Below are 25,981 nucleotides of genomic sequence, written 5' to 3' on the forward strand. Positions count from 1 at the left end.
TTTTATCAGTTTTTTGTTGTTTTCATACTTTTTTGGAGAAAATTAATGCCAAAATAAACGATCATGGTGCATTCTTGTGTAGTAAAGAGAGTAGAGCATTAAAATACAAATTTCATCGGTAAGTTTATTTGTTTACGTTAAAACAGCAAAAGATTTTTTTTGTATTTTTTCCACCAGCGTCGTCACATAAAAAATATTACGGTTAATTAATTATGTAATGACATTTTTCGCCTCTATTTAAAATTGCACAAGAGCGACGAAAACAACACGTATAGATATAGAAAATTATTTGTACACTACACAATCCTTTCTCCATCCTTTTCTCTCTCACTACTAATTTTAAAGCAATAAAATTCCACATTACTGGGCTGGTTATGAATTTAACATTACGTTTATTACTTATAATGTCTTTGGTAATGCTGTTATTAGTCTGACAAAATAACAAAAACGTCAAAAAGTGTAGTAATCAATCATTTAAAATTCAAACATGTCATTACTTAGTAGTTATGTCTATCTTTAGTTGTTACGTTTAGTAACAGTAATATATGCATTTTTTCACACAAACTTTTGACTTTGATTTAAAAATAAATCCTAATGAAACCAGTCGTACCAAAACAACCTTTAATAATATACCTAAGTACCTAATTATTAACAAAAAAAAAATTAACCATTTAGTTCTTGAATTAGGTAAACTTTGATATTGTAAAGTTTATTTAGTTTGGTGGTTATAAAAACGAATAGTTTATAGTATTATCAATTTACATATTTTTTCCAAGTAGGTACATTAAATAATAATTTTATTCCAGATAATAAAGTTATTATAAAATCGTGCTCCGTGTTCCCCTACAGTTCGAATTAGACGAAATTCGTAAAATAATAGGTACCTTTTACCAGAATTCCCCTTTACATTTTTTGCTAGTTCCCCGTCGGCGAGGAGCTCGGCGGCCTGCCTTTGAGATCGAAAGATAAAAGGTTTTTCGCCGAGTGAAGCAACTTGTATTTTATTCAGTAAACTTTGCCGAAGATGTCTAAAAGTAACCTGTGTAGAACCTGAAAGATTTTACGCCTACCTGTTTACAACCCTTTAGCAAAGTCCTTTTAGACTTTTAGGTGGTAATATAGTTTGGCCCTTAGAACATTGAAAGGCTAGAATTAGTAAACAACAACTTTGTTTGAGTCCAACATGTGCACAGGGGCAAGAGGGGTGTGTTGTTTACAAACATATTTGCCGATTCTCTGTTGTCAAGTCGACACGAATTTCCAACGGAGGAAATTTTTTGCTATATTTTAACAACCATTATAACGCTTATTTAACTTACTTGTGTTGTATTTTATAGGAAAATTTAAATTAAAAATTATAAATACTACAATTAACCTATTAACCAACCAATTAAGAAAAAATATAATATCCTTAAGCAAAAAAAAAAAAATTATTAACATTCTTATCCCTAAAACCGTTTCTAAAAAATTTGAAGCGACAACACCGGATCTTAAGCGTCTGAGCCATACGCATAGTGTCATCTGTCAAACGGCTTTTTGTTTATGTTCGGGATTCGTGTATTTTCTTTAATTTTTTGGGTTCAAAAGGAAAAAGGCCACATTTTAGTGTTTTTTTAAATTGCTAGGATGGCAAAAACTTGTGTCGTTTGTGCCGCATCATGATAAAAAGGTGATTCAAGCCGATCTTTTCACAAGTAAGTACCGATACTTTCATAACATCACATCATGGGGTAACCATCATCATAAACGTAGAATAGGGGATTTTATAGATATAAACCTAATAAAAACTTGAATGTGAAAGTGTGTGTAAAATACCAAAATATTTATATTTTTAAATCTAAATATATTTTTGAACATATTCATCTATCAATAGGCTATAAAAAATATAAAACTAGAATTTTGTCCCTGGTTTTATTGCAGGATTTTATGTTTTTTTTGTTGTTTTGGCAGAAAGATGGCATAATACCCATATACCTATCTATATATAGTTATGTTTTTTAATATAGACATTAGGTAGATAGATGAAATTACTAATTTTTTATTGCCTTTAAAGAATTTTGAAATTTATTTAGATATTGATATCTATGTATAGTTAATTTTGTCTTTCCCTAAAATTTGGTTGATAATTTTTTTTTGTTTTACCATATTGCAACTTATAATAATATATATATAGTAATTGGCACCACATATTAATTTATTACTGTAATTTTTTTTGCTTTTTGATTAAATATAAAATACTTATTATAAATTGCCTAAGAGAACAATGGATTTTATTAATCGAAATCAACACAATTAAAAAGAATATATTTGTTCAGATCACATCCTTAGAAGTGATTTATTATATAAGGAAGATAATATTATCAGTAGCCAGACTTTATTAAAAAAATCAGCTCTAAGCTAGCTTAAAGGTAATTTTTTTTTTAATATATTTTTCTAGTATAAAAAAATCGTCACAAAAAGTATTAGTGTTACTCATATAAGCTTTATTTATACCTAATACTTATTAAATTAGGTATGTGTGTAAAACTATTTTTTTACTAGGATTTCTGATGCGCTGGTTAAAAACACAGCAGCCAATAATTCAGTTAATTTACAAGTGATTTACCCTTCAAAGCTGCAAGGGTAGTTTTCCTGAAGAGTGCAAAAACTTCTTTAGCTTCCAAAATGGTATATAGTACAAACAGTGAAGCTAATGAAAACAACTATGGATAATTAAAATAAATTAATATTCTTGATACACCTAATTTTGTATAATTACAGATTTGATCATTCATCATCAACAATAACTGCATCTGAGATTAATAGTTACTGTGGGGTCTAGGTCAACAATTACTATTTCCCATCCAATCCGTTTTTGTTTAACTGCTACATATTCTCTGACTCTGCCAAGGAAAAGGTAAAAATAGACTCAAAATAGACATGATTATAGCACATTTAAAAATTATTGTTCAATTCTTTCTCTAAGTACAAATAAGACTTTTATGCCATGTATCATCTTATTCTATATATCTTATTTAAAAGTGATATAGTATTTTATTGTGTTATATTTGTAATTAAATGCAATTAATCAAATGTATGATATTTCAAAGATTCTTTATAATAACATACATTTTATTGATCAATTGGATTATCATAATACATTTTTTTAATTTTTTCTTTTTAATATTGGTAATACTAACTTTTTATGTATATTACTCTAGGGTAAAATGAAAATGATATCCTGAGGACTTTTTAAAACCTAAATCACTTGTCACCAAATTATGGAAAAAAAAAAAGATCAAAAAATTAAAATTCGAAGATTGCAACAAACAAATTTGCGCCAAAGAAATTGAATTAAATGTCTCAAGTTATTATTAAAATACTTAAGAAATAATAACATGATTTTCGAAAAAGCCCGACATATTACATATTTTATTTGACTTGTAAAAGTACTTGTTTGTATATTACTACTAATAAACTATCTAATCTAATCTATTGTACATAGTCTTTATTCTTAGGTAAGCTTTGTTTTTTAGTATAAATTAATCTGATATAATAATTGGTATTAGGTATTATATAGGTCACTGTTAAATGTCTCAAAACCATTGTACAGGCTAAATACTCATAATAAAAATCTTATAACCTATAAAAAACCTGCAATTCCTTCACAATTTGAACATCCTTGTAGTTTTAACTCTTTCCGCTGAAGCAATACTGTCCCTTTGAAAAAGTCAGCACCATAGAAGTATATATTATGTGATTTAAAGTAAGTGATGTAAAACTGAATTTTGTCCAATATAACAATAAAAAAATTTTGCAAAATGTTAAAAATTTGTGTCTTAAAACATTATTTATTAAGAAATCTATAATATTATATTAATAAAATATTTTATTTCTATAAAAATGCTTTGACAAAAATGCTGCCTTTTATTAGGACCTTCCTCTTACGAAGTCCGTTAAAAAAACACATAAATAGCTCATAAATGGTAATATTACTTATTCTTAAACTCTATAATAATTAATAAAAATTTATCAGGTAAATATTTGTTGACGACGTCACTGGTAGAGAGTGCTTGTATTGGTGGCGTCAACAATGCGTTCGAGCGGCGTTGCGATGCCATTAACGTTTTCTCGTTTCTTCGTACTTTATTTTCATATTTCACGTATATTGACTTCGATATAGAGTATCTTATCAAATTTATTTTTAAAAAATGCTTGATATTTTATTAAAGGGGAGCAGTAGTATTGTTTTAAGTTTTCGGAAAAAACTCAAAACTTTTATGATATTATAAAGTGATTTTTGCCATTTCTCTATAAGCATTTGGCATCATTGTATCAGAGATGTTGCAAGCAAACAAACCTGCCCATAGTTCCACGGCATGCTACTTCTAGCCTTTCAATGTTCTAAGGTTTGGCCTGTTAGCCGGCTTTTGGCCATTTAGTTTTAAATATGGTATTTCAGAGACACCAAAGTATAAAAATCTGACCTTTTAGTTTTAAATATGATACAGCCAGGGTAAAAATAAGACAACGCCAAAATAAAAAGCAATGGCGACATTTTCAGTAAGTGTGACTTTATTTTAGAAATAAATATATTAGACTGGAATAGATGACCGAATTTCATTGCGCAGACCAGTTTCTTGAAAAAGTTGGGTGTGATTTAACTGTAAAACACGCTGTAAACACTTTGATATCTTACAAATTAAACATTATTCAGTGCTAATAAAAAAATAAAAAAATAATATATTTTTATTTCTGAGATGCTTTAGTGATAATATGTACTTAAATGCTCCAGTGTCTTTATATATTATCTAAATTGTTTACATATTACATTATTTTTGCCTGTATTTGAATAGCTTATAAAAATGGTATGGAAGAATTACATTTTTTATTCAAAATGGACGCCTAGTAGGATATGCTTTTAAGCTGCTTTAATAACTTAAGTAAGTATTAAAAGCTATGTCGTAGGACAAAAGGCTTAAAAAAATGCCAGTGGGTTTTAAAAAAAGCTAAAACAGGGCTAACTAGTATCTTCCAGGACTTTTAATAACCAATTAGCTGGCAAAGTCTGGGCGAATTTCAATAAATGGCTTTTAGGCATTTAGTAGGATCTATTGGCATTATTTATTACTACGCGGGATTTCTTGAGTCTTCTTTATTGCAATTCAGTTTGCGTTTGATTTTGGTGGTTCCAGTTACTGTGAAAAAGTGTGTTTTTTTATCGTTCAAATTGCATACAGGGCTGTATTTAGGTACATAAAAAGGTAAGTTAATTTTATTTCATATAATAAAGATAGGCAAAGCGATTTTGATAAAGATAAATACAGATGGTTGCAAGTTTAGAGGTTATGAGTACCAAATTATTTTTCTCTTAACATACCCATACAATATTTCAATTCAAAGTATATTAGCATCACAAAAAAATTAAAGAAATATAATGATTGTTAGATTGTATGTATTTCCAATAAATTAATACGATGTGAATCCCCGAAAATCAACACTGTCAGATGTTATTTGCTGCCAACAATCGACGATAACCAACCTAATGCGAGGCGATTCGGTGTTGCCATGTCTTGTTGCTAAAGGACCGTTTATACTTAATATTAACGCTAACGCTATGGGATCGTTTGAATTTTTGAATAACGTTCGGATTCATGCTTATTCGTCCTGTTGAGGATAAACGTCACGAATAAGTCGTGAACGTTCACAACACTAGTCATAACAAATTACATTTTTTATTTAATTTTACTCTTTTTTAATGGGTTTTGACTTTTTAGAGTTAAAAAAAAGCTTCAACAATAAAGGTAATTTATGTTTAGATTTATATTCTTTATAAATTTTGGATTTTTTTATTAGTAAATTTAATAAATACAAAAATATAATACATATTGAATTGACGAAACAAGGGGCTGCCAAGGCAGTTGTGCATATAGGTCTCCTGATGGACCCGTCATGCCCCACCGGGGGTTAGCAAAGCCCAACGGCCTTAGAGAAACCGATAAGGCTCTCTGGTCTGAAGGACTTAAAGTCGCTCGGTACACTGAAAGTGTTACCAAAGTATTTGAACCTGGCGCGCGTGAGTGCTGGGCACTCCCCGACTACATGATCAACGGTTTCATCCTCCTCACAGCACCATCAGCATTTGGCCTGTCTCATACCAGGGGACTCAGTCCATCTTCGGTGGGTCCACTTGTCCAGCAGACCCTTCATTGACGCGACCGCAACGCATTTGGCGATACCAACTATGGGTTCCGGCCCCATCGGCACATTCGCGGATCCCAGTCTGGCGAGAGAGTCCGCATCCTCATTACCTGCATGGCCTGCGTGGCCAGGTATCCAGACGAGCTGGACCCTGCATCCAACCTGTACCAGTTTTTTCAGGACTTTTATGCACTCTAGTACAAGCTTGGAGCTTACCTTTGCGGCCGTGATAGCCTTAATGGCAGCTCTGCTGTCCGAGCATATTGATACAACTGTATTGCGGTGTCCGCTGCTTAGGATTTTCTGTCCGCATTTTAATACAGCGAATACTTCGGCCTGGAAGACAGTGGCGTGCTCCCCCAGCGAGTATGCCCTACTGGTATGTGGGATCCCACCAATAAGCCCTCATCCAGCTCTGTTATTCATTCTGGAGCCATCTGTGTACCAGATGGTTCCCCTATTTAGCAATGCAGGTCTGTTGGAATGCTGCCACTCCTCTCTGCCTGCAATGTGCGTCACGAATCCCTCGCAGTTCACAGTCACTGGAGCCATGCAGTTACTGCCCATCAGAAGGAGAGGACATTCCTGTATGGCCCGTGACCAAATTTTTGCGTGACCGGTCTCGACAGCACGTAGTTCGCCGAGCACGTATAGCCTGTACGCAGTCCTCATTGCCTCGAATTGCACAACGAGGTCCAGAGGCGGAAGGCTCACCAGAGTCTCAAGCGCTCTAGTTGGCGCCGTCCGCATGGAACCCGCTATGCTGAGACATGCAAGACATTGGACTCTGTCCAGTTGAGCACGAATTTTCGCTTTCTCCATACATGGCCACCAAACGATAGCCCCGTATGTGAAAAGAGGTCTCACAATGCGCGAGTAGATCCAGTGGAGGATCTTAGAAGACAGACCCCAGGTATTGCCAAAAGCCCGCCTGCAGGTCCATAGCGCGCAGGTGGCCTTCTTTATTCTGGTGTCTGCATAATCGTGCCAGGAGAGTTTGGGATCCAACTTGATTCCCAGAAATCGAACTGTCCTGGAGTAATGCAGCTGCACGCCACCTAGAGATATAACAGGGGGCGTGCCAAAGTTACGTCTCCTCGTGAATAGTAGGAGCTCTGCTTTTTTGGGGTTAATCCTGAGACCCCCCGAGAGGCACCATATGTCCACCATACGCAGATCGACACTTATACGTTACGATACGCGATTCGACAATCTCGTTGTTGAGCTGGGCAGATACATGACGTTTCGAGAGCATGGCCTTTATCCAGCTAACCAAACAGGGTTCCGAGCCGCGGCTCTCGAGTGCTTGGCAGATTAATGCAAAAGGGGTGTTGTCGAACGCCCCTTCATTGTCTAGAAACGCACCCAGACAGGCCTTGCCACTACCCAGAGCACCCTCCACCTTCCTAACGAGGTGATGTAGGGCCAGGTCCGTGGATTTGCTCGCCTGATAGGCGTATTGGTGCACATGCAGTGGTTTGTTAACCAGGATGCTTTCCTTAAGATATCGATCAATCAGCGTCTCCATCGCCTTTAGCATAAAGCTGGTAAGGCTGATAGGTCGGTACGATTTGGGATCTGTAAAATCGCTTTTTCCGGGTTTCGGAATGAAGACGACTTTGGGACGTAGCCCTGAGCAAGGGACGACCTGAATAGTCTGACTATGTGAGGGGTTAGTACTTCTAACCCGTTTTGCAAAAGGCATGAATATAATCCATCCGTGCCCGTAGATTTGAAGGGGGGGAATGTCTTGATTGCATATTTCACCCTCTCGTAGGTAATTATTCTTCTAGCAGTCTCGAACTCTAAGCGAATCGGAGCCCGAGAACATCTAGGAGGATTGCGAGATGAGTTGGAGTCTGGGAAGTGGGTGCGCAGCATGACCTCCAGTGACTCCCGCTCATTGGTAGTAAAGCCGCCATCTGGAAGTGACAGCGACCCCAATTTAGTTCCAGGTTCCTTGGACAGTACTTTGCACAGTCGTGCTGCGGATGGTGTGTTTTCAACATCATCGCAGAACCGCCTCCAGCACTGTCTTTTGGAGTCGTCTTTTGTCTTCCGGAAGTGTGTACCTTGCCTGCATGTCCGCAAGACCACCGAATAGTTCCTATATAATATAATACATATAAAAAGCAGATTTTTTCGCTTCACTTTTCTTTTAAAATTACCACTTCTTACAATTTTGTGCCAAGACATCCCTGTATTCTAAGAATAAATGACGTAGGATTTAATAGTCGCGACCGTCCGCAAACTATGTTTTATTATGACTAGTTGGTTAAACCTTATCCCATAAAGGTGTATAATGTTTTAAAAGTTTAACGTTTATAGAACTACATAAAAAGTTACGAAGTGATTGTATTTAACAATGGTGCATAAATAGAGAGAAGATGAGATCCCGATTTAGACTTAAATAAGAATCACGAATGTCTCTGGAACAACAAATCCGAAACGTATAAAAATCGTTTATTGAGAGACAAGGCAATGAAGTCCTTATCAAAATAAAAAGTATTCGAACAAGATATATGGCAGAACTAAATAAGGTAGGGGAAACTAGGTAACAGTGAGATACTTTTTTTCATAGTAATTTCTAAATTGATTTTTGCTTTAAGTGACATAATACCCAATAAAATAAGTAACTCATTATGAAGTCGTCACAACAATACAGATTTTACTTAAGCAGTTCTTATGTTCTTAGATATAAACTGCATACAAACTAGTTGTAATTGTAATTAGGCATAACTATATTATTATTTCTACAGTACCTAAAATAATATTGTTTTGTTAATTTCTTTTTATTTTACTTAATATTTATATATGTTAAAATATTTAAATACAAATGACAGTATAAAAATAATTTTATTATAATTAAAGCAATTAATAACTAATAGCGTATTACAATCTACTCGAATAATACTTTGATTTATTTGAAATATATACATAAGCTAGCTATCAATATTATTTGAACTTGAGGACCTCCTTAACAATAAACATATCGCGTCATTACATAAATATATAATATTTTCTACTTATTTAGTTACATCGATTAAATAAATCATAAATTTACTTGTTTCGCCATAATGTATTTGATGGTTCTCGTAAATTCTTACGGTATTCCCAGGTAGTTTTTGCGAGAGAAAAATAATACAAAAATTAAAACCAGTATTCATTGCCACTTTTCTTGTATATAGACAGAAAATCCTTCATAAGTGGTAGTACCGATTTTAAGAGTTGTGAAATTTGTGCTTTAAAATGTTTGCTCTGGTTTTGGTGACATTTTGTTTAAATATAGGTTTCTTAAGCGCACGTGAGTACAATTTTGATTACATGATTGATATTTAGGTAAAATTATATTATCATCATCTGAAAAATTTAAATGTATTGAACTGTATTTTTAAATACTTAAAAAAAATTATTGATTGATTGAATATGTGGCTACATCCATGATGTTATATTTTTCTGAATATTGCGTCTTTTTATTATACAAAAATTTTCAGATTTGTTAATAATAACTCAAGCAACACGTCATATATCATTATCGTTAGATATATGTTTATTCAACGATTTTTTAATAAATTTTTGGTTTTGGTATATTTATCAACCGCATATGGTCAAGGTATATTTATTAAACTGTTGAATTTACGTATATTATATACGAGTTTACAAAAGGGAGTATATTTCGGCCTTAAAAAATTTACATTCGATTCTTAAACTCGATTATTACACCTCAAATATTTGGTAAACTTCTGAAAAATCACTGTTTTTCGTCCATATTATTCAATCTTTTAACGCCGTTTTCATACTAAATATTTATATATAAAATTTAAATAAACAGTATCATTAAATTAAATATAGCATATATATTTTTTGCAAAAACATTGTTTTTCATTAACACAAACCTTAACCCCCCACCCACCCCTAACATTTGTCCAGTAAGAAATTCTTTTGAAAAATTACTATTTTTCGTCCCTAATATCCATCAAAATAGCACTGTTTTTGTATTAACTGTTTAATTAATATATATATAATTATATCAAATTTAAATAAACAAACTGTGTTATTAGATTAAATATTAACAACGAAATCAGCTGTTATTCATACGTATTATTTTGGAAAACAATGATTTTTGGAAAAAATAAATTACTGGCAAGTTGTGTGGGGTGGGTGGGGGGGGGGGTAAGGGTAGTGCTAACGAAAAACGGTTTTTTCGCAGAAAATAATTGCTTGATAAAAAGGAGGTCCTCAAGTTCAAATAATATTGATAGCTAGCTTATGTATATATTTCAAATAAATCAAAGTATTATTCGAGTAGATTGTAATATGCTATTAGTTAATAATTGCTTTAATTATAATAAAATTATTTTTATACTGTCATTTGTATTTAAATATTTTAACATATATAAATATTAAGCAAAATAAAAAGTGTATGAATAATAAGAAGAAATTAACAAAACAATATTATTTTCGGTACTGTAGGAATAATAATATAGTTTATATCTGAGAACATAAAAACTGCTTAAGTAAAATCTGTATTGTTGTGACGAATTTATAATGAGTTATTACTAGTTGACTTATTTTATTGGGTATTATGTCACTTATAGCAAAAATCACGCTCAAAAATTGAAAAGAAGAAGAAAATAGACTTATTCACGTATTTAAAAGAAATATGAACTCAAATCTATAATGATACCGTTCGATATACTTAATTTAATTTAAGTTCAATAAGTTTTAAATACATCAATTTACTTGGGGTATAATAGATTCTTCATATACCTAGAAGCTGAGGTTTAATCTATTATTCTCTGAGCTTGTTTTTTCTTTTTAATATCCTACCCAATTTTGATATGAATATTAAAATTAAAAACGATAAGAACAACGAGAAGACCTACTTTTTAAAAAATACATAATTTGATCCAACGTTTCGGTAGTTATATCTACTACCGTTATCAAGGTAAATAAAGTTAAATTAAATTAAATTAAAAATATGAACGAAATATAGCTAAAATTATGATTTTATGAAAATATTGTAGAGAAAGAAAGCGAAAAATCACCGAAGAAAAGATCCATATTGCTACAAATATAAATAGTTTACAGGAAATAATAGAGCCATAAAATAATAACTTAGATACCTTAAATAATAATCAAACTACGTCGTCCCTTGAAATATCAACAACATAAAGTAGTACGACTATACCGCCCCGAAACTAGTAGATTATTCAAGTACTGACAGCGATGAAATGCCTACAAAAAGCAATAAGCGAAAAAAGTTCAAAAAGCTGCATGTGAAAGGGGAAAAAGGTATTTTGGTCGAGGCTAAATTAATGGTAACTGGAATTACGATATTGAACGTCAACCAAAAGAAATAAAAGAGAGATGTACATGCAAAACTAAAAAAAATTATGTGCTAAAATGTGAATTAGTTTCAGATGAAAAACGGAAATATATGTTTGATTACTTATTGGAACTTAAACTGGTGTGAAAAAAAATGGACGTGGACAACACCGTGAAATCTGGTCGTCGGGTCAGGTCAAGGGATAGAAACGATGCACAGACGTCAAGAAGAAACCAAACAATGATCTAAAAAAAAAAATGAAGAAATCAGAGTTTGTAGAAAAATGTACCTGAATATTTTGGATTTGGGGCGCAAAAACTTGGCAGTTTTGACAACTCTGTTGAAGATTTTAATTCGGAAGGAGCCATCAGGCCTTCTGCCTATAAAAAACAACAAAATGAAAAAAAAATCTATTTTTAAAGGAAAATGAAAACTTAACCGAGTTTCTTGATTCACTACCTAGAATGGAGTCCCATTACTGTAGGGCATCTTCCTCAAAAAACTACCTGCCACCAGAATGGACTTCAAAAGAGGAATCGTATAGATTTTATAAGACCGATAGCTGTCAAACGAAAAATATAAAATCCTTATCATTTACAAGTTTTCACAAGGCATTCGAATCAAAGAATATGATAAAGTCCAGTTCAGAGATCTATTAGAATCTTTGATGTGCTGCGAATAGTCCATGTGCCGGTGTTGCTTGTACTGTCACATGGGATGCATGTTTAAATCGCATAATTTTAAGTGGAAAAAGTCATAAAGTAATATTCTAGACGATATTAAGCGAGTAATATTCTAAGCGATTCGTAAAATTTGACTACATACGCCCACGTACTATTTTGTTAGACGTCTGACCTCAGTCACAGATACTCAAGCGTGAAAAGTTGCACAGGTCCGGCCTTAAAATTTATTTGTATTTAAAATATGATTATTAGGGATTACTTTCATTAAGTTAGAAATTCAGGATAGTTGATAGCAAGATAATATTTAATTTAACTATAAGATTTAGGTACGTAAAATCAGTTAATCCAAAAATTTTAATTTAATAAGTTTAGTTTTTAGCGCCATCAGTGGGGTCTTTATAATAAGTGATGAGAGAATACGTGGTACGAATTACTCAGGCCCATTTATTCTGTGGATTAAGGCATTAAAGATTTACTTTTTGACACAAAAATGTAAAATGTTTTGGTTTGTCTTTAAATTTTATATATTTCCTTTTTTTGGGTATTGAAATTTATTTTTATTTGGTGGTTATTATTAACGGGGATTTTGGCTGTCACATCCAATGTCCTTTCTAATTGTTTTTTTTTAATAACTACATATTATGATATATTATTATCATAATATACTCATAAAAACCTCTATCTTTATATGTAGTACCAACATCTTTGGATAAAAAGTAATTATGTAGTCAGAAAAGTGGAAGTATATTTTTGAAATAACTATTGCATCAAAAATCATATAGCTATCTATATCTTATGCGTGTAAAAGACATAAGTTTTACTTATAAAAAAACACACTTTGCATCCTGAATGTAATATTTATTAGTTTGTTTGCCTCATATTTAGTTACTGTGCATAATAGGAGAGATTAGATGAAAATTAACAAAAATAAATGCTTATACTTAAAACTAAAAATCTTATACAAAATCTTAAAATTACAGTGAGGATACTAAATACTTTTATACATGTAACCGTAATCACTCATTTGAATCTGGCCCCACGCCGTTTTTTTTTTTTTTGCGTTTTTTTATTAGCAGTTGCTTCCATTAAGGAGGGAATTAGTTTCTTTGTTGCCGCTATGGAATCCAACTTCATCTCGCACAGTCGCACTGAAGCATATGGATACTAAAACAGATTTAAAAAGTGAACACGAGTAGCAGAAATAATTTTTAAATTTAATTAATAATAATAAATTTACAATATTTTTTTTTTAACAATTACAACTCAGATGTAAAATAGTCTTTTTTTTTCATCCAGTGAATTATAAAAGAAGTAGTCCTGCCTCTCTGGGAGAGAACAAGTGTGGCAGTAACTGTAAAAAAATAATTAAACTGGTTTTATAGTGTCTCTGTTAGATAAATCTACGACAAAAAAAAATTTAAACTTGTTTAATTAATAAAAAAAGAGTTTTCTTACTATGGCAAAAAAAGAGACTTTTTCCCAGAGAATGCAGTCATTATTGTATCGCTGAAGGAAGTTAAAAACATCATAAGATCATTCCTTAGATTGTTATAAATAATTAAACAAATTTGTTTGGCGTCTGTACCTAAACAATTACGTTTTAAAAACCCTTGATTTTCCCCTGTAGCTTTTACTTCCCTGGCTTCTTCCTTTGCTTTCTCAACACCAGAAAATGAACTATCATAACTATCTGAGTCTAAATCAATATCCGGATCGGTCTTATTGTTTTCACCACAAATGTTATTGTCTTTTTTGTGCACCCACGGTCTCCATAATCCCGCACAAACACTTTCCTCTTCATTTGCCAAATTTCCCTGCCTATTTTCCCAGGGTTGAAACATTTTAAGGTCTTTAGGTATCATACCAAAACAAATCCACAAACACAAATAAAAAAACACACTTTCACAGTAAAAACTGCAAAAAATTTAGACGAATACAGGCCAAATTCTAAATTCTTTACTTTCATAAACGTGTAAAAAGCATAACCAGCAAAACACATCAAATAATAACCTCACATGGTCCCCTCCCAACTATTAAAGGTGATAGACCCATCCAACAACTATTTTAAAAGCGATAGACCCATCCTTAAAGATCTCTTTAAAAACATGTCGAAAGTAATACAAAAACTGCCCAAAAATTTATTTGGGTACGGCCCCGTAATTCTTAAAATCAGTGGGATAGAGAGAGATACACAATCACTTGCACAGCCTAAAGTAGGAATCGCCAGAACGCAGGTGTTTTATCTTTGTTTAATAGACTAGCTAAAAAGAGATGACAAGTCTGTGAGTGCTGGAAGTGTTTTAAAATATTTTGTAAGATGCTTGGATCTTAGTCCGCGGTCAATTTTTTATATTATTTTCTTGTGGTATTATTTTCTTTCTAAAAATTGACATTTTTGAAAGAAAAATAAAAAATAGTATAAAACATGGGATTTTACGTATATTTAAAATGATTTCATACATAGGCAATGTAAAATTTTGCAATTTAAGCATATATATCATGCAACAAGAAATATGACATAGGCGCACGGACTAATTAGTGCGGCATCTGCGACACATCAAAGATTCTAATAGATCTCTGAACTGGACCACAGATTACCTAAACCAGATGCGAAAGCTTGCGTCGGCACCTTTCAAGTTCGTAACCCAAGCGGCGTACAAAGGCGCGGCTCCAGCCAAAGCGAAGCCTTTACCGGTAGCGGATGAAATGATTTCCACCATTGGTCATAGACTTTCTTTATTTTTTAACACGCATTTTTTTTGCGCCAGTTGTTCAGTTTCAAAAAAAAACTATCTATTAATAAATATTTATTTTATTATAAATGGTTAAGAATTCGAATTTTTTTATTAGTTTTCTCCTAGATTTTTTTAAAGATTTCAAATCTCTGTTAGCATACTTTAAAGCATAAAATATCCTAAGTCTTATAAATAACTTTACAATATATAATCGAGGGAAATTATTACAGGGATGATTAAATTTTATTAAACTCATAACGTTTAAATATTTATGAGAAATGCCAGGTTTAGTAGATATTTGATTAAACATTGAACTAATTTTTTTTCTAATTCATAAATAAGACATACAAATTTCTCTCTAGATGTTTTCAAAGTACCAAAAATTCACTGATGACATCACATGAAAAAATGCCAAACTGTAAGAATTTTTCATTCATTGTATCAAAAAAAGGGCAGAGTTTTGTGTACTTGTCTTCTTTATCCAGTAAGAAAATCTCATCTATTTTTCACAAAGAGACCGACGTATACAACAGACGAAAAACAATGAAAAACACAAAGTCACGGTCTCACAATATTTACTTAAAGCTACACGTGTTTCGCTCTATTCAGAGCATCATCAGGCATTAAAAAGCCACTAACGTTGGCAAAACACTAAATAAACATACTTGTTTTGCCAATGTTAGTGGCTTATTAAGGCCTGATGATGCTCTGAATAGAGCGAAACACGTGTAGCTTTAAGTAAATGTTGTGAGACCGTGACTTTGTGTTTTTCATTGTTTTTCATCTGTTGAGATATATCCAATATAACTTCTGATAATGATGCTAGTGATTCAAACGATCCGTACTTGAATCCTGAGCCTGGGCCCAGCTCAAAACGAGATGAACAAATAAATTAATCTTTTTCAGTGACACCACAAGAATGTCAACCATTTCCAAAAATTCAAGGCAAGAGAAACACAAGAAAGAGAAAGTCTTGTGGAAGTGCAGTCTTGACCAGCACGCCATACAAAACTGCGCTTGAAGAAAGTATCAAGAAAAAGGAAGTAAAAAAACAATTAAAACAAAAAAAAAATGACAAGAAGACATTAAAGCAGAAGACACCGAAAAATGGAAATAAAATAAAAGAAAACCTTTCCAACTTGTCTTTACTGCTGTGAAGAATATTTTACATCAGTTGATGGTTGGATTCAATACAAAAAATGTTTAGAATGAGCTCACGAATTGTGTGCGGGTGTTGAAGAAGATGAGGATGAATTTATTTGCGAACATTGCTCCGATGTTCCTAGCACTAGAACTAGCAAAAGTTCAGAGAAAGCTTAGGTTTTAAATACAGTTTATCTCGGTATTATACTGTCAAAGTATTTTTTTTTAAGTTTTTTGTAGAAGGGATCGTTTTACTCTCAATACGCGGGTAAAATGATCCCTTTGCGACTTTTATGATTTTGTTAAATTTTTAAAAAGTAAATGATTTTTTTTGTTTATAGTGTGGTTTTATTAAGAAAAATTACTCTTTTATAGGCCTATTCTATCAAATTGAAGTTTGAAGAAAATATTTTCCCATTTTAAAGTATTTTTTTCTTAGGGGGATCATTTTACACCCCTCTCCCCTACTGGGTAGGTATAAAACGCGCTGCCGCAGTTTATGAAATCGGTAAAGCACAACGAATTGTGTAAAAATTAGATGCACAACAGGAAAATACTGTTTTTAAATCGAGTACTTCCCGAAAGTTTATTTCATTTTTCACGGTAAAATAAGAGCTTTCGAGCCCCGTTGGTTCGCCACTGTGATGAATGAAAGAGCCGGTTTGGTCAATAACACCTTTATTAATCGTCTGGTACAAATTTTACCTTACTCTACGGCTTAAATTAATAAAAGATAAAACGTTTCGTGCTTTCGTGTTGGAGAAAAATTACCGCGACCAACCTTTTAAAAACTAAAACTGGTCGTGTCTTCCTTTTCACAACACGTAAGTTCCTCGCGGCGGCGGCGCTTATTAGACTGGCGGCTACACTCAGGATGCGGCTCCATTTTCTGCGCATGTCCGCCGCGCGTCAATTTTGAATCTAGTTGGCGGTGATTACAGATTTGTTTATTTTATTTTCTTTTTGTTGAGTAAGGGAATTTTAAAATATAATATAATATTTTATTAACTCTGTTGGTTTTAAAAGTGACGTGAGTTTTTTAAAGAGTGTTAAAAATTTGTTGTGTTTGCCTATTAAAAACATGAGTGGTTATTGTTTTGATCGCCAAAAGCTTTTTTCAAAGCTAGGAAATTATAACCGGCATCGTCAAGAAGTTCATGCTTCAAATGACAAAGCCATTGTTGAATATCATTATGACAAAACATTATTTAAATGTGAAGAATGCCATGTGTCTGTTAGAAATAATGAATGTTTAAGGCATCATTTGTCAAATAAACATAACTTGAATTTAGATAATTGTGAATACTTGTTCTTCAGTTCTTACAAAGGTATGAATTAGTTGGATCTTATTTTAGCCTATTATTTATTTCTCATTACTATCGTTCGATAAACATATATAAAATAATAAAGTTTGAAAATAAATCACCTTAATAAGTTATTATAACTTTGGTTTACTAATTAACTAGGTATGCTTAATCAAATTATTTATACAGGATAATAATAAAATAATTTTTTTGCTAAAGGCTGTTAAAATTATAATGCAAAAAAAATGCTTATTACCTTGTAGTCAAGCTTGTAGTATTAACTAACAATTTTATACTTCATTTTTACCTATTATATCGTATTATATATTTAGACTTTCAAAACTGGCTTTCCGATGAAGAAAAAACAAATAATGTTGAGTTCAGTAAAGATGCAGGCACAAAAAGGACACATGATGGTATCAGCAAGATATATCTACAATGTGTTAGATCTGGTAAGATTAAGTCATTATTATTACTTAATTAGACATATAATATGTACTACATACATATTTTTTAAATTAATTTTATAAAACTTTTTTTGTATTATATAATCTCTACTATACATATATATCACCATTGCAATATTATAATATTAATAAGCTGGAAATCTTAATTTTAGAAAACTAGGTGTGCTGTTATTTGAAAAATATATAAATACCTATTCATTTTGTAGGAAAAATTAAAATGTTATCAACTCAGGAGAGGAAGAGAGTTCCAAAAAGTCAAGGCAGTAAAAGAACAGATCGGTATTGTACTAGCCAAATAATTGTAAAAATCAATAAGGATGGTAAATGTGAAATAAAATATTACAACACCCATTATGGCCATGACAAACAAGTTGAGCATCTGCATATCCCTAAAACAGAAAAGGATGCAATTGCTTCAAAATTAATGCTAGGTGTTTCAAGTGACAGGTAAGATGGAACTTTTAATCTATCATTAAAACTACCAGCCTATTTCAGATAATTTTGAAAATTTTTTACAGGTATCTATCATTAATACTACCAACCTATTTCAGATAATTTTGAGCTTACAGTAGTACCTACCTGTACAGCTGTAGATTTTTTATGAAATTGTCTATGTAAAATAAAAAAAAAAACGAATATAGGATTTTGCAAAATGCGATCAGGAAAAGCTATTTAAAATTAAAATAATCCCAGAAATACAAAGTCATGGCAATACTACAAATTTATTAGTTTTTTTTTAAGTTTTGTATTTTATTTTTTACAAGAAAAGCACTCTTAATCAAAACAGTCTTAAAAAGCACTCCTGTAAATAATGACACTCAATGTATAAATGACCCTTTAGTGATTCACATTAAGTGCCCCAATAAAGTTATTCAGGCAGTTTTGGAAATTTTGTACTCTTGAAATATTTTCTTCATCAATAAATATGATTTAAGTAAAATCTGTATTGTTGTGACGAATTCATAATGAGTTACTTATTATATTGGGTATTACGTCATTTATAGCAAAAATCAATTTAGAAATTTTTATCTCACACGCTCAACAATTGAAAAGTATCTTGGATTTTTTAATTCTCTAGCCCTTTTAACATCTATCTATCTATTTATCTAAAATTTTTGAATGTACGGATTATTTAAATTATGGTCAACTCAACAGAAAAAGCAGATCATCCAATAATATATTTTTTATTTTTTAGGATCTTGGATCATTATCGTGAAAACATATCCAGCCAAGAAATACAGAGGAGTGATATTATTACCAATAAGGATATAAATAATGTCAAACAAACTTACAACATTGACCTCAGAAATGGTTGTCGGCATTCAGTAGATGCAGTTAGCATAGATCTTTGGATAAAGGAACTTGAAACACAAGAAAATAATCCTGTATTATTCTATAAAAAACAAGGTGTAGTATCTGAACTAAAGACCTTATTAATAGAGTCAGACTTTTGCCTTATCCTTATGAACAGTGTTCAAGCTGAAATACTGAAAAATTTTGGATCAAATATCATTTGTATAGATAGTACACATGGGTTGACTCCATATGATTTCGAGTTAACCACATTAATGGTTCTTGATGAATTTTCTGAAGGCTTTCCAGTAGCTTGTATGTATAGTAATAGAAAAGATACCTATATAAATGAAATATTTTTTAGACACATTAAAAATAAAGTTGGAGCAATTCACTCAATGACGTTTATGAGTGATATAACAAACACCTATTTTAATGCTTGGTGTTTAGTTATGGGCACAGAGGTTAAAAACAGGTTGTATTGTTCATGGCACATAGATCGTGCATGGCAAAATAATCTCAGTAAAGTAAAAAACATGGAAAAAAGGAAATGGGTATATCAAACTTTGAAATACTTGCAAAGAATATTAGAGTGTGACAAATTTGAAAAAGAGTTTCTTTCTTTTATTCAATTACTTGGATGAAGATCCTACAAAAGATATGGGAATTTATTTAAAAAAATAATTATAGCAATTGCACCAAACAATGGGCATATTGCTACAGGAAGCGCTGTGGTATTTCGACAAATATGCATATTGAAAATATGCATAAAAATTTAAAGCATACCTATTTGCAGGGAAAGAAGGTAAAACGTTTGGATAAGTCTGTACATTTTGTGCAAAAGCTCATACGAGATAAAATTATTGATAGGCTAATTAAGCTAACCAAAGGCAAAAGTACAAAACAATATCAGCAAATAAGTGCCCAACACCATCTTGCACTAACAATCAAAAGTGAAATTACAGCACAAGAAGGAAACCAATTTGTTATTAAAATAGCAAATAATAATGAGCACTATCTTACCAAGATACATGACAATCCATGCTGCAATTTAAAATGTGTATATTGTAATATATGTATACATTCTTTGGAATGCACTTGCATAGATTTTAATATTAAGAATATTATTTGCAAACATATACATTGTGTTTGTCTTGGTAATTTCAATGTGACTAAGGCTGTGATTTGTGAAGCAAAAAATAAAATTGAAAATAATGTTGAGTTAAATATGCTAATAAGTAATCCTAATATTGCTATACCATCAAAATTAATAGATGAAGCTATCAAAGAACAAATAAAATCAAATTTATTAGATATATATAACAAGGTAGAGAATGAAGAACATTCATCAGAACATCTCAAGGATTTGTTAGACAAATCTAAAAATATGTTAATGTTATTAAAAGTTGAAAGCAAAACCCCATTTATTTCTGTAGACAAAAATATAAAAAAAGAACCAATAAACAAAAATATAAAAAAACAGTCATTCTGCTCAACTAAAAAAAGAAACTACAAACAAAAAAATAATAAAAAACTAAATGAAGAGGAACAAAAAATTATTGAAGAGACTCTAAGGGGCACTGAAATTATTTCAAATAATTCATTTTATGATCACTCATATTGTTAATTATAATTTTAAGATGTTAAGTATAATTTTAGTAATAAATTGTATATTAAGTTAGTATTAGTATTAATTTGTGCATAAGCATAAACAATAGGTACCTATATTATAAGCACTATATTATAGAGCTTTTTTAAAATTTTAAATGTTGTTTTATTGTACTTTCTCATTATAATTGTTAATTTTTTTTTCTATTTATATAATATACAAAACACACACATCTAAATAGGTTTGGCCAAATTAGGTACACTAATTACCAATTTTATAGGTCAAAATATTTAGTTGCTGCCCAACAACATAAAAAATATAGTGTAATATTTTGTTTCGACTAACTCCTCTTGCTTGGATTTGGTATACATACCTGATACTATCAGTTTTGTTAATGAAAACAACAGCATTATATTAAAACCTTTTAATAGCACTATATTATACCAAAAAATAAATGATTATTTTTTTTATTATTAAAAAAATGATGATTAATGTTTCCTTGTTGAGAAATTGAGACAAAAAAACACCAAAAGTACCGAGACCTATACACTAACACAATCACAATATTGAAATGACACAAAATCACATTACATGCAACACAATGTTTCCTTTTGAAAGTACTTAGCGCTAGGGCTGGGCACTCTATTGACATTTGTTACAATTTATTATTTTTGTCAATTTTTATTGCCTATAACTTAAGTAAAAAAGATTTCTTTAATAATATAATAAAATAAACAAGTTATGTCTATAATTTTGATGTGTTAAAATTAATATTCAGTTACGTGCTTAAAAAAAAAATGCCTGTTTCATAATTACACTTTTTACTTTTGAAAGTTTTTGATTTCTTGGTCCTAATGCTAATATAATATTATATAAGGGTGTTTTTTTAATAATACTACACTACATACTTGTTTTCGATATAATTCAGTTTTTTTTTTGTTACTTTGAGATCCATTTTCCACTCATAAACAAAGAATATTAATACACATATGTAAGAGGAAACTTTGATTCTAAAATATTCATGTTACTTTTAGAAAATATTGGCGGATTTTGCAAAACACCCTCCGGAGAATCAGGAAAGTGCATTAGTATTTATCAGTGTGATCCCCTATTGGTTCTCGTAAGAGCTCCGAGTAGGACTCAGGAACAGCTGCAATTTCTTACGTCATCTCGGTAAGGTATTATCTTATGTAAACAAAAAAAAAACGATTATATCTGTACCATCCGTGAATAAATGGATAAATCGAAATTATAAAGATTTCAGTATGACCATTTTAAACATTTTGATATTTTTAAAGAGTAAAAATTTGAATGGAAACTTAGTTTTTTTTAATAAGTTGATAATTATGCAACACATGACGTAAATAATCATGAGCTGTAAAAATGTAATAATTTTTGAGAAAAATATAACTTACCTATTTATTCACCCTGAATTTGTGTGTTCTTGTTGAGTTACCGACTTATTCTACTTAGTGCAAAAATATACTGGACAAAACAAAAAACATTTTTTTAAAATTTATTTCTTTACAAAAACCAAGTGAACAAAATAAATTTTTAACTGCAAAAAAAACAAAAAATTATTGATCGTCTAGATCAATCTCTGTTAAATCCGGATCTAAGTCTTGCATATCCGTAGTGCGCAAGTTTCGGTAAAAGCTATGAAAAACTTCATCTATGAGCGGCAAAAGATCAAGTAGGTCTTTCTTTTTTTCTTTACTAATTGGCAAAGGCTTGTATGCAATTTGGGGCAATGTGCTGGGTAAAATGTGTTTCCCTCTCCTTCTGAAATTTACAGCTTTAAAAGAATCTGAAACGTCCAAACTATGTTTATATTTGACTATTCCTATTTCATTGGTATACTGGAACCACTGCACTGGCTGCCACAAGAATTTGTCTCCATCAGTGTTAACTTTTTTAACGACTAATGCCCCTTTTCCTAGACTGCTAAAATCTAAGAAGTGTTCTTGTTTCATTACCACTACTTTGAATGGTTTTTCCTTCTGCAGGATCTTATCATCTGATACCAATCATTAGGGTGATTGATTTTAATTTTTGTTCTTTTTCTTTCTCTATAAGGGCATGATCAGTATCACACTCCATATGAGTGTGACCACTAACTAAAAACTTGTGATTAATTATTTTAATATTAGGGCATTTTGTAAGAGCAAAGGAGAACATAAAAGCGACTTGCTGGTTTTTATTTTGGCCTCCGCAAGTATCCGAGTAGAAAGTTACCTTTTCCACATCATGGAGTTCCAACAAAACGCGATAAATACAAGAAGCTATTTGATTGCCACCTCTTCCAGCAGTTGATTCGTCCCACATGAAGCATGTAACTTCATTAGATGTTAATTCGTGAACGGTAAGGTTAAATGTCCATAACTGACGCTTATAAAAGACAATGTTTGATGTTAAAAATGGTGTTGGAAGACACTGTTGAAGATCCTTTTTTTGGAATCTGAAGCCGCAATCTCCTTATCCATATCTTTCGCCTTGTAGGCATCCTCTGCGAGTTGATGGTGTTTATCCCTCTCTTGTGTTAGATTTTCTTTCTCTTCCCCCTCAACGACTTTTAATTTTGTTTCGAAAATATCGCAATTAACACAAGTATCCTGTTTAGATTTTTAAAATGCAAGGTTCAAACTGTAGAAGCAGTTCTTGTACAACGTTAATGAGACAGGTTTGTCCACTAGTTCTTTGTACATGTCATACATTTTAGCTATAGATAAGTCACTAGACAAGTGATTTTCAGATGTTCTGTTTCTACAGCAGTGGCTTTCATATTTGGGAAACGACAAAATGTGATCTTTGGCTTTTTGAATTTCTTCCATCAAGCGTCTATTACCTGAAGGAGCAATTTCACGTCTATCGGGAGGAATAATTCCAGAAAATGAGATTTTTTTCTTTTCACCCACTATTTCAACAAATCCCTTAGTTTCACCGAAAGTTGCAATAAAACACGATTTACAAATTGGCTTTTGTATCCCACCAATAAGGATACTATATTGATATGAATATTCTCTGCATTTTTTCTGGTCCTAGTTTTGCTGTTTTCTTTTGATTTAAGTTAATTAGAGAAGCTATATAGTTGGCCCGTTTATCACGACTTCCCAAGTTCCAAAAGTCTTCAAAACATCTAGCCCGGTCCTCATCTGAAAACCTTTCTCTACATTTTATGCGACATGCTTTTAAAGGCTTCATATTTTTAGACTGTATCACTTTTCCTTTTTCAGTAGCATAACTTTTACCAGCATTTCTTAACTCTTTACTTTCTTGTCTCTGCTTTCGTGACCTTCTTTGTTTCTTCTTTTTTTCCGTACTATTAATTGGCTCGCTTTCCATCAAAACATCGTCCCTGTCTCTTTCATTTGATCTATATGAATCTGTTTTTGTCGCTACAATTTTAGTTTTATTCGGGGTGTGGTCTGAGTTTGCATCTTTAATGCTACTTTTTTCTTTCCTTTTTTTCTTCCGTTGAGTCTCTAAAAAAAAGTAACTTGAAATAAAAATAATTTTAAGTATTACGGATCTTCACCTTCAACATCGCTTTTATCGGTAGATGATTCAATGCCTTCAAAAAAATCCGGATCAGCGATACTGTCATCGGAGTCGAAATCAATCTGGTTCGTTATCGTCAGTCAAATAATTAAAACTACTTGTGGACGGAGCGGGATTAGCGTCAGAACACTCTACTTCTACAGAATATGTCTCAAAAGACTTGCTATCCTCAGCGCAAATAAAATATGTCTTATTTCCTATTTCTGAAAATAAAATAAAAAACTGCAAGACAAAACGAAGGTAATTAACATTGTTTTATACTCTAATGTGACGTGTTTAAACCAACTTGTTAAAACCACCCAGTTTTTTTGCTCAATGAGTACTTGTGTCCAAACAAATAAGACCATTTAGCAATCTAAACCAAAGTATTCAGAATTTAACAAATACTCACCATTTGCAAAGAAATTAAAAGAATTCTTACTTTAAAATACGTTTACTTACCAAAGAAGGTTTAAAGTTCAAATTTAAAGGTGTGGTGGTGAGAGCAATAAATTTATGAGAGAAAAAGGATAATAAAAATGAACATACCATTGGCTGGTTGACTCCTTTCGTCTATATACTTGAGCTGCCCGTCACTCCCGCTACCGGCCGGTATTTTCGATAATCGGCAAGGTTTTACGGGATTAGTTACTTAATTTGAGTACTAGTGAAGCATATATTCAACTGCCTCGAATACATGAAAATGGTTCCCTTTTAAGTGCTTGTCCACTGCTCTCACGTCTGGTTCCTCGTTCATTTTTAGGAGGGGAATGAGGAATTTTGGTGTTAGCGAGCAGACATATTTTTAGATATAGGGGTCATTTAAAATTTACTTGAGAGTGAAGTGAGATTAATATAGGTATTTAAATAATTACTGCAAGTAATACTAATGCCAGTACTGAACAAAAGGTATTTTCAACTACAGCTTGAATACCAATAAATTTAGAGGTACAAAATTGATTTAAATCACTTTAATAGACACACCAATAGACCTAACAAAACAACAGTCAGAGAATGCGACAGAAACGACTTTTGCCTGCCGCAAGCCTGAGTAAAGGAACTTATTATACTAATATTAATATGCATAATTGATTTCTGCAAACCTTCAACTAAACACTAATAATTTTCTCGGCAAATACAGAAGAAATTACAAAGAACACTTACCTGGTTCAAAAAGATCCGTAGGAATACTTCCTGTTATCACATTGCTTATTTTTTCATGTATTACACTTATTGGTCTTTCACTAACATTAACGTTTCTATCCAGTTCGGACACAGTCTTGTACAAAACCTTCCAAAGCATTTTTCATAATTCGTTTAACTCGCTCGGACATTTTTTTACTAGTAATACACCTAATAATGATTAAAATGATGGCTTGTGTATTAGTAAACAACTTTGAAGTATAATTATATGGCCACTTATGCTTAATATAAGTTTAGTTTAAGATAATAATTGTCACAGCTTATTCAGCATTTAGAAGTATATATATAGAGGATGTGAAAGAGGAGTAGTTAGTCATCTTAGCGCAGTCATAAGTAAGCTTTGCAACATTGTAACATAAATTGTATTCTTGTGTTTAATAAATTAATTTTTTTTAAAAACACGAGTTGCGATTTATTAAATAAAATTGGCGCAGTCGGTAGGATCCTTTCGGAGGATCTCTGTGAACATCGTCGTCGAGTACAGATACAAGTAGTCGC

At 31.7% G+C, this 25,981-nt stretch overlaps 1 protein-coding gene across 2 annotated transcripts in view; it reads left to right on the forward strand.

The window, feature by feature from the left end:
* Positions 1-9,222: 9,222 nt before the first annotated feature.
* The window catches only part of LOC126747847 (phenoloxidase-activating factor 1-like), a 28,678-nt gene continuing 11,919 nt past the window's right edge, over positions 9,223-25,981 (forward strand). The window contains exons 1-5 of one of the 2 annotated variants that reach the window (XM_050456749.1): positions 9,223-9,484; positions 17,707-17,826; positions 18,048-18,288; positions 19,037-19,248; positions 21,778-21,916. In XM_050456749.1, coding sequence (XP_050312706.1) covers positions 9,430-9,484; positions 17,707-17,826; positions 18,048-18,288; positions 19,037-19,248; positions 21,778-21,916 — 767 coding nt within the window. In that variant the 5' untranslated portion in view covers positions 9,223-9,429. The remainder of the gene's footprint in view (positions 9,485-17,706; positions 17,827-18,047; positions 18,289-19,036; positions 19,249-21,777; positions 21,917-25,981) is intronic. The other variant, XM_050456750.1, reaches the window with a different exon arrangement.

The sequence above is a fragment of the Anthonomus grandis genome, chromosome 20 (genome assembly GCF_022605725.1).
Source record: "Anthonomus grandis grandis chromosome 20, icAntGran1.3, whole genome shotgun sequence".
Classification (NCBI taxonomy): domain Eukaryota; kingdom Metazoa; phylum Arthropoda; class Insecta; order Coleoptera; family Curculionidae; genus Anthonomus; species Anthonomus grandis.